The sequence below is a fragment of the Physeter macrocephalus genome, chromosome 9 (assembly GCF_002837175.3).
Source record: "Physeter macrocephalus isolate SW-GA chromosome 9, ASM283717v5, whole genome shotgun sequence".
Lineage (NCBI taxonomy): Eukaryota > Metazoa > Chordata > Mammalia > Artiodactyla > Physeteridae > Physeter > Physeter macrocephalus.
In genome coordinates, this window is record NC_041222.1 from 41,616,288 (window position 1) to 41,626,032 (window position 9,745).

At 45.2% G+C, this 9,745-nt stretch overlaps 1 protein-coding gene across 4 annotated transcripts in view; it reads right to left on the reverse strand.

The window, feature by feature from the left end:
* MAMDC2 (MAM domain containing 2) overlaps positions 1-9,745 on the reverse strand; it is a 162,550-nt gene that overhangs the window by 78,084 nt on the left and 74,721 nt on the right. For all 4 annotated transcript variants that reach the window (XM_024126846.3, XM_024126847.3, XM_024126848.3 and 1 more), the window contains exons 3-5: positions 5,277-5,548; positions 3,687-3,771; positions 430-567 (exon numbers count right to left, since the gene is read on the reverse strand). In XM_024126846.3, coding sequence (XP_023982614.1) covers positions 430-567; positions 3,687-3,771; positions 5,277-5,548 — 495 coding nt within the window. The remainder of the gene's footprint in view (positions 1-429; positions 568-3,686; positions 3,772-5,276; positions 5,549-9,745) is intronic.

Genomic DNA, 9,745 nt, shown 5'->3' on the forward strand with positions numbered 1-9,745 from the left:
GCACGAACCCGTGTCCCCTACATCGGCAGGCGGATTCTCAACCACTGCGCCACCAGGGAAGCCCCACTCCATCTATTTTTAGTGAAAAGTAACCTAGGATTATTCCAGCCTTGTCTCTAGAAATAAGAAATGTTGAACAGCAAACAGAGAAGAAAGTCAAGCATAATATGGAAATGTGAAAATAGCAAGACCAGGTCACAGGGGAAGAAAAGCCATTATCTGGGTGGTCTTCTCCTTAGTTACAGAGCTTGTGTCTGCAGTTTGCCTCTCTCTCACGGCTTACTCTTCTCTTCCACCAGGTCTCTCGGTCCCTACTCACCCTCCTCTCTCTGTCTCCTTCTCTGTCGACAAGTCACAGTCAGGTCAATGTAGAGAGAGATGGCAGAAACAGTTATCCTGGAACAAGGACTCCATTTGTCCCCAGCTCACCCAGTTCACTCCTGAAGGTGTGATCCTGCGGGAGAATGGAGTGGGAGTTCCGCATATTTCCTCCTCCAACAAACCAGTTCACATTGGGGTTCCAGTGGTTCACAAAGCCACAGAGATGATTTTCTTCAAAGTCACATTCTGGCAAGAGAGAAATAAAAACAGACTTCATGTAGATGTAGTTATGCCTGGGTACACCCAGGCTCACTGCAGTTGGCTATTAGATACTCAGATATGTTTCTCACTCCCTTTGACCATGGGGATCTTCGTACCAGGACCCCTGGACAATGTCGGTCAAGAAGAGAGATCCTGTAATGAACAGAGATTATAATTCATCATTGCTTCTCTGGATTGTGGCCATTCTGCCTACTTGCCATGTGGCTTGCAGTGTGACCTCTCCTAACCTCTATTTGTTCATAGGAGAAATAGGGGGACACTCCCCCTGCACAGGGCTGTGGTAAGTGTGGACAGCTGCCACCACAGTGCCAGGCACGTGGTTAGTGCTTGGTCAATCAGACAACTCTGTGTCAAAGCACTATTTAGAGGTATGCTTTTAGCTCCAGAAAGTTTATCCACCACCTTTCTGGTAGCCCATTCCCCCATCCCCTTCTCTCTTGATAGTAGACAAGGTACTAAGCTAAGGGCTAAGGGGCATGTTTCCTAGATGCTAAAATCATCTGCTTTGCTTATGATACAAGAATCTGGTCAGCGTAGTCGGGACAGGAGTATCTTAGGCACTGGGTCCCTTCTGCAGCTCCTGAGTGGAGAAAAAAGAGAAGACAAAGAGACTCTCTCTCCCCTTTTTAGTAGCACTGACATGTTTGCACGGATAAATTTTTCCCAGTCAACAGACTCCTTTAGGGGGAACAAGAAACTCACAAGCCAGTTCTTTCATTGACCCCCATAATTATCAATTAAAAATATGAAGTGCGATTGTGCTGGTCATCTCTTATTGGCCCCTCCAGTCCCACCCACCTTTCTTCCACACAGCTCCATTCTCCAGAGGTTGACGTGTACGGCCTTGTATGGACTTCCCTGCCTTCTGGCTTCTCATTGGATTCAACCAATGGAAGGTAGGAAGAGAGCAAGGTTGGGGGCGTTTATTCCTCCAGCTCCCTCTCTGCCAGGTTGCCATGGGTTGGCTGTGTCCCTCTATTGAGGGACTGTACAGCTACTGTCTCCAGGTTCTGGTAACCCCTTCTCCCTTGCCCCTTCAGACCTAAAGATATTGATGGCTCATGAGTCAGCACTCTGACTAGTCCTGGATTACTGCACTAGCTTTGATAGGTTTCCTTCACCCACCCACACCTTTGTAGTCCCTTTAGTGAGTTTTCCTCAAATTACTCAGGTTGAATGTACTCTGTTACCACTTTCCTGCCAGGGTCCTGACTGATACAGTTATCAGTGTGCTTTTGCATTAACAAGCATTGAACATTTTAAAGATTTTCATTTTCAACTTTTCCACTATAGCATCCGCTAACCCACGCCCAAAAGTCGGTGCCAAAGGCTGCCGCAGAGTAAAAGAAAAAGCAAAATATTCCTCAATGTGCCAGGCAGAATTCTGAGCACTTTATACAAATTAAATTATCTAATCCTCAAAACAACCCTACAAGGTATGTGCTATTATTAACCTCATTTTACAGATGAGGAAACAAGGGAAGCAAAAAGAGTGCACAGAAAGAAAGGTAAGGTGACAGTATGATCATACAGTTCAACAAGAGAAAATATCAGCGCTCCTTTTGTGTTTTAAACAAACTAGAAGCCATCAAGTGATTTGGAGAAAGGAAATTAACATTTTTGAGTGCCAAGCATTGTGACAATCACCTTCACATCCCTGATCTTATTTAGTCCCCACAACGATCCTACGAGGGAAATATTTTTTACCCATTTTTGCCGGTAATGAAACAGAGGCTGAGGGGCGCAGTGCATTGACTACGCCAGCAGGTGGCGCTCCACTAGGTATGTCCGACTCAAGTCTGTGGGGTGTTAAGATCCCCCGCAGCCGCCACTAAGGAGCTCCAAGGAAGATACAGTCTTAACTCACTGTATCTTCAGAAAATGGTCGCAATCTAGGTCGGTTTTCTTTCAGAACTGCCCTTGACTCTCTTGCCTCTTTCCTTTCCACAGCCATTCAGCCTCCAAGTACTGTCAGTGCTGACAAATCTCTCAAATCTACCACCTTTATCCCATTCCACGGCCAACCCCAGTTTTAGACCCTCGTATGTCCCCTCTGTAAGATCACAATCACTTCCTAAGGGTTTTCCTATCTCTGATCTATTTTCCTTGTTTCCAACTCATTTTCCATGCGGCAGCCAGTCATCATCTGAAAACGCAGCTGCAGGCCCCTCCCCTGATGACTGACTTTTAACGCCTCCCAACCACATAATCCCGGAACCCAAACTCCACAGCTGGGCTCCAGACTCTTCCTTAACAGACTCCCTTAACAGTGCTGATTTCTCACTTCAAACACTACCCAGCCTCTCGCCTTTGCCTGGACACACTCTGTGCTGTCCACCCACCATAGGGTCTGCCCAGAAAGAGCGCTTTCCTTCCTACCCTGCTCCTCCACCTGACTAAATTCTACTCCTTCTTGAAACTACGGCTCAAGTGCATCTCCTGGATTCAGTCCTGTCCGATTTTCTCCCCTCCTCCCTACACCTCCACAGCACGGCTTGTCCTTCTCCAGCAGAATTTGTCATATACAGAAACAGCTTCAGTAGGAGGCAAATGGAAGGTGAGTGACCTCAGGACATAGAGTATGTCTGCTTTTGATGCCCTCTCAGAAGCTGGCACAGAAGAGGCACCTACCAACCCTGCTCAAGTGGAATCTAAGTGACAACTGTGAGTATAAAGACAGAGCAATGGTGTGTAAGAGAGAAATGGAGGAAAGTGAGGAAAGAGGTAATACAGAGGTAACAGGATGCCTGCTTTCTGGCAAATGCTACAAAAAGCTGAATTTGCAGCAAACTGGATATCATGTTTATTAGAATATGTTGAGCTTAAGGCAGCAACTCAGGTTACAGTCGCTGCATCTACTTTTCTTTCATCAACCCAGTCAGTCGAGGCAAACTCTAATGAGCCTTCCTCTGCTAAAGACAGAGAAACATCATACAACACTCAAGTGATGCAGAATTCAAAATGCACTGCATGGTGTCATTTATAAAATGCCCTGCCTTTCGGATTGATTCAATTCCCTCTGGCAACAGGAGATTTTAGAAAAAGATGCATGTTCTGATGCAATGAAAAGGAAACCCACTTACCGATACAGTAGCCAGTTGTCATCTTGATTTCAAAGAGTGCAATGCTGGCTGTATTTCCATGTCCTAGTACGCCTTCTATTAAAATCTGTACAACACATGGGGAAGAAGGGAGTTAGACTTCAAAACACCACATGTCCTTTATCCGTATTTCAGCTACTTGTCAGGAGCTGTTCAGCGATTCAAGGCAAAACGAGATTGTTTGTCTCGGCTCATTGCTATAGGATACCAATCTCATGATGGACTTTACTGAAAGAAGGCATGTGTGCGTGTGTGTGCATGTGTGTACACAAGCTCATACACATATTCTCAGAACTTTGAGGTGAGCAAGGTGCCCAATAAGAGCTCAGAGTCAGCTGTCTTCCATCGTAAGCACAGCCACCACCTTCTCCGGTGCTTGTGGTGGCACCAGTTGGCTGCAGATGGAGAGGAGAGCTTGTGTCCCTGGGGAAATCCATTCTGAGACTAGCCAGGAACTGAAGGCAGAGGCCTCAGGGGGGAAAAAATAATCCCTTGCAGGAGGAGGTAGGAAGTGCCACTTGACTAGTGGTGGGGGATTTCTGCATGAGGCAGAAGAGGCTCAAAACTCATCTTGTAGTTTCTATATTGCTGAAAATTTTACATAAAGAACAGAGAGAAGCATAACAACTTATGTGGCTGATTTCAAGCACTGTTCACAGTAGGTCCTGCTTCTGAAAATATTTGCTTCTCCTTATGTGATTTTAGTCCAATATTTTGCAGCTATGCTGGTAGATTTAGGGTGTGATATACTGGCCGGAGGACGCTGTGAAATAGGGAACTCAGACCTTCAATGCTCCTTCCCTTAATCCACGCTGCTGCCTGATGGGAGGGACTACAAGCAGACAGGGAATGTAGGAGAATACCGTATTTCAAAGCTTGTTGAGGAAGAAGAGATATGGGATAGGGAATTGAAAAGGGGATTAGGAACTGAGAACGTTTTCTTGAAGGCTCCGCCTTGTCCCCCATGACATGTTCTCACTAAATATCACACTCCATGGCCGAGTCCAGATTACATCTTCCTTCCCTGCTCCAATCCACATCCAACTTTATCTTACTTTCTCTACCTTATTTTCCCATTACTTCTGATGGAACAACTTCCATCTCTGAAAAGGAATCAGAACGTGTCCTTTAAGTATCTTTCCTCTTTCAATGTATTTTCATTTTTTTATTATAGTTAATGTCTTGTTCAAAATTTATAGCAAACAAACCATTAGGAAGACAACATAAACACATACCACACATAACTTAGGAGGATGAAACAAAATTATAAGAAATAAGAATGCTCCCTAAAGCCCACTGGAAAATGAATTCCCATTGAGGAGGTTGGTTTGAGCCCCTTTTAGAGTCTTACAGAAATCCCACTTAAATACACACAAAACAAATCTGGGAAGAAGCTCTTTTAAGGAATAAACAAAATATTAATTTAAACTACTGATATTTTTCTATGATGCAGCTCCCATAAAATGTCAAATCCTAACACGGGAGATAACTAACTTCAATGGCAGACGTTTTCATAAGATCTTAGAATAGCATAATGCCAAATAAGAAGCCCTGCACATAAACTCTACCTACCTTGAATTTCTTGGAACTGTTTGGCAAGTCCAAGCTGGCTATGAGCCAGCTGTCCGAAGGTTCCTTGGCTGACCAAAGCAAGCGATCAAAGCTTTCATCATCAAATCTCACATAGAGGTTCAGCCGGCTGGGCTCTGACGGAGACCCCGAAGATGTGGTTATCTGGTAGACCAATCGGAGGCAGCTCCATTCCTCAGCCTGTAGATCAGAACTCAGCAGCACGGCTTTCTCCCCCTGCTTGGCAAAGGACGTGTCCACATAAATGTAATGGCCTGGAAAGAGAAAGGGACACAGAGAAGAGATCAATCTTCTGCTCACAACTCAGGAAAATACACAACTGTGGTCCAGTAAATCTGAGGGCAGATACTGCCTGCAGATGCATTTTGTGGGTCCACTGAATGTTGCCTGAACATGGGGTCTCTGCTTCTGGTGAAAAATTAGAAGGTCCAGTAACACTGAGGCTACTTTCACATGACACATGACAATAACAATCCAGAGCTGAGTAGTGCTGCCTCTTCAGAGGTGGTAATGTGGGCTCCATTTTGCCATAATCCCCACTACTCCCTATAACCTTCTGACATTGAAGCCAAGTATCTGTTGCCTATTATCACCTTATAACAGGCCCATTTAGCACATTGCATTCATCCTCCTGGTCCCCATAGGCATATGAGTTTGAGAACCCAGGCTAAGGGGCTTCAGAATCTGGAGGAGAAGCATTCCTCTCCTGGAGTCAGAATGCCTTGGTGGATCCCTTCCCTTTCCATAGCTCCCCTCATCCCTAATGACTCAATCTGCATTTGACTTGGCTCATTATTGTAGATTAAATTGATTTGGTTACCTTAGATCTTAGAGCCTAGGCAGAAAACGTTCATTGCAAGTTCATTAGGCCTAAGACACTCCTCCTCTAGACTCTTCCATGACCGAATCTCATAGTTTTGATAACTAAGTGAGAAAGTACATGCCAAACATGTAGGACAGGGCTTGGAAATCAGTAGACACACTGGGGCCAGCAATCATTATTTCCCTCTCCTCCCTTGTCCACTACCTCGCTCCCTCCTTCCTCCCCTTCCCTTCTGTCCTCCCCTTCCCTTTTCTCCCATCCCCCTCTTCACTCCTCCTCCCTCCTCCTGCCCCCTCTCCCCTCATCCTCCTAATATTGACAAGGGGTGCTCTGCTGGCTACAGCAGGCTGTAAAATAGCATTTCTATGACCAAAAAAAGGAGTTGGAACGGAGAATTCTCACTTGAGCCTTCCAAATCTAACTCTGGTCATTGGCTTCCTTAACAGTGATCTGATCTGCCTGTGGGTCTTGGGGACCCTTTGCCTTTCTGACCTGCACCCTCATGCTTGCTCAGAGGTTCCCACATTCATGGCCAGCATCTAATATGCAGTCTTCTGTCATGGGACCACCCACCCTACCCCTTGCATTTGGGGCTCCCCAACACTAAATTCTTACTGGAAAGGCCCTAAAAGGCCTCTTTGCTTGATGTTCTTCAGTCCCTCTTCCCACACTTGTTGCCCCAAATGCTGATCACAGCCCATTCCTGTGGCAAGTGCAGACAGGCCAGTGGCAGCTCAGCTGATGACCACCCTCACAGTTAAGGAACAGTTAGGGCGTTGTCTTCAAGGAGCCTCACTTGCCTGTGGAAGCTTTCAAGATCAAGATCTATCTCCAGCTGGCAGTCTTCTCAACATAGCAACCACCCACTGGGTGCAAATACAACTGCTTCTAGATGCCAACCCAGGCACCCTCTGTGGATAAACCTGGCACTTGCAGTAATCACCAGCAACACCATTACCTCCTAGGTACAGCGAACACTCATTATGAACCAGGTGCTGCTCTAAGTGCTTCACATATATTTACTAGCTGTGGGGTTTGCTGGGTTTTGAAGCACTAACTAAGCTGGGGTTCTTGATGCCAACCTCTTTTTTTTTTTTTTTTTTTTTTTTTTTTTTTTTTGTGGTACGCGGGCCTCTCACTGCTGTGGCCTCTCCCGTTGCGGAGCACAGTCTCCGGACGCACAGGCTCAGCGGCCATGGCTCATGGGCCCAGCCGCTCCGCGGCATGTGGGATCTTCCCAGATCGGGGCACGAACCCACGTCCCCTGCATCGGCAGGCGGACTCTCAATCACTGCGCCACCAGGGAAGCCCCCGCCAACACTTTTTTTGAAACATAATGTTGCTTCATTGTGACATGAGGGAATGAATAAGCACCATCCTCCTTGTCCCACTCTGCGACTACCCCAAAAGAAGGGACTCGAAGCAGACTGGTAGTGGGGTGGGGTGGAGTTGGGAATTGATGGAGATCCTGAGAGCACTTCAAACCTTTTCTGAGGAAGTAGAGGGTTGGTACATGGGATATAAAAGAGGAAGGAAACAAAGAAAGTCTGTGCTGTGTCCTATGGATGTTTACATTGCTTGCCAACTTGGTTGCCATACGAGGCCCACTTCTCCCTGGGACACTTGCCCAATTTCTCTCCCTCCTTCCTTTCCCCATTCTAGAAGGGAACAACTCACAGCAGGGGCTCTCAAACTTGAGCCCAGAGTCACCTGGAGGGCTTGTTCAAACCCAGATTGCTGGGCCCACTCCTAGAGTTTCCGATCCAGTAGGTCTGGGGTGGTGCTGCACATCTAATAGACCACATTTCTGAAAAGTTCCAGGTAATGCCGATGCTGCTGGTCTGTGGGTCACAGTTTGAGAACCACTGATTTACACATCTGACAGAGAAATAGGACTCATGCTCAGGACACTTCTTATCTACCAAAGAAAGGTCAGGCATGTAAGTACTGATAGCATGCAAAGGAGGGAGGAAATAGTTTTACATGGAGGTAGAACTCAAACTTAAGTAACTGTGTTATAGTGGGCTCAATGAGTACATCTACTGGTGATTATCTTGACTTTTCAGTGAGTGCCATAAAAAAATCTTTCTTGACATAATCTTTTATTATATCAGATTTTATTATAAGCATATGCTAATGCTCTTATGTTAAAAACCTTTGAGTATTATTTTAAATACCATGATGTTATACAGTATGAAAGTTAATGCTGTTTATTGAGTCATTTTGACATCTTGGCCATAAATATTGGCTGTTTCAAATTATTGAGATTTTGCATGCAAATTACAGACCTCAAAATCGCTCTTAGGTCATGCTGTGTGGATATGCCTATTAGCTGCATTACAATCCATCCAAAGATTTATCCACCCAGTGATTTTGCATCCACTCAGCAGAATAATGCATTCTCCTAGATCAAATAACTAGCTCAAGAGCTACCCACCTCCACTACCACTGCCAATCTCAAGACAGACTTTCTTAATTAATCACTACATTTTTTTTTTTTTTTTGGCTCAGCCTGGATATAGCCTCAGAATCCTTCTAAATAGAGTGTTCCATGGAACCACTACCAATTAATCTGAACTGGCACCTAAGCTGGAACTATTTCTTATCCTTGCTTGTGGTCAGATTACACCCTGTGGTCATATTAGAGCCAAATTGAACTAGAAGGAATGTGGCACATTTTGAAGACCTTTCAGAAAATTAAGAAAGAATGAGGAAGATACTGATATCAGGGATGGTGCCTTTCCCTGGACTGCCACTAATAAAATTGCTATTCTAGAAAAAATTGATAATGTTTTTGGTGAGTTGTTTTCTCCTCTTACTTTATTAAAAATAACCATTTCAATAAACAAATGGGACCTAATCAAACTTACAAGCTTTTGCACAGCAAAGGAAACCATAAACAAAATGAAAAAACAACCTACAGAATGGGAGAATATATTTGCAAATAATGCAACTGACAAGGACTTAATTTCCAAAATATACAAACAACTCATACAACTCAATAACAACAAAAAACCCAAACAACCCAATCAAAAAATGGGCAGAAGACCTAAAAGGACATTTCTCCAAAGAAACATACAGATGGCCAGTAAGCACATGAAAAGATGTTCAACATCACTAATTATTGGAGAAATGCAAATCAAAACTAAAATGAGGTACCACGTGACACTGATCAGAAAGTCTACAAATAAAGAGGAGCTTCAAGATGGCTGAAGAGTAAGACGTGGAGATCACCTTCCTCCCCACAAATATATCAGAAATACATCTACATGTGGAACAACTCCTACAGAACACATACTGAACGCTGGCAGAAGACCTCAGACTTCCCAAAAGGCAAGAAACTCCCCACGTACCTGGGTAGGGCAAAAGAAAAAAGAATAAACAGAGACAAAAGAATAGGGACGGGACCTGCACCAGTGGGAGGGAGCTGTGAAGGAGGAAAGGTTTCCACACACTAGGAAGGCCCTTCGCGGGCGAAGACTGCGGGTGGCGGAGGGGAAAGCTTCGGAGCCGCGGTGGGGAGCGCAGTAACAGGGATGCAGAGGGCAAAGCGGAGAGATTCCCGCACAGAGGATCGGTGCCGACCGGCACTCACCAGCCCGAGAGGCTTGTCTGCTCACCCGCCGGG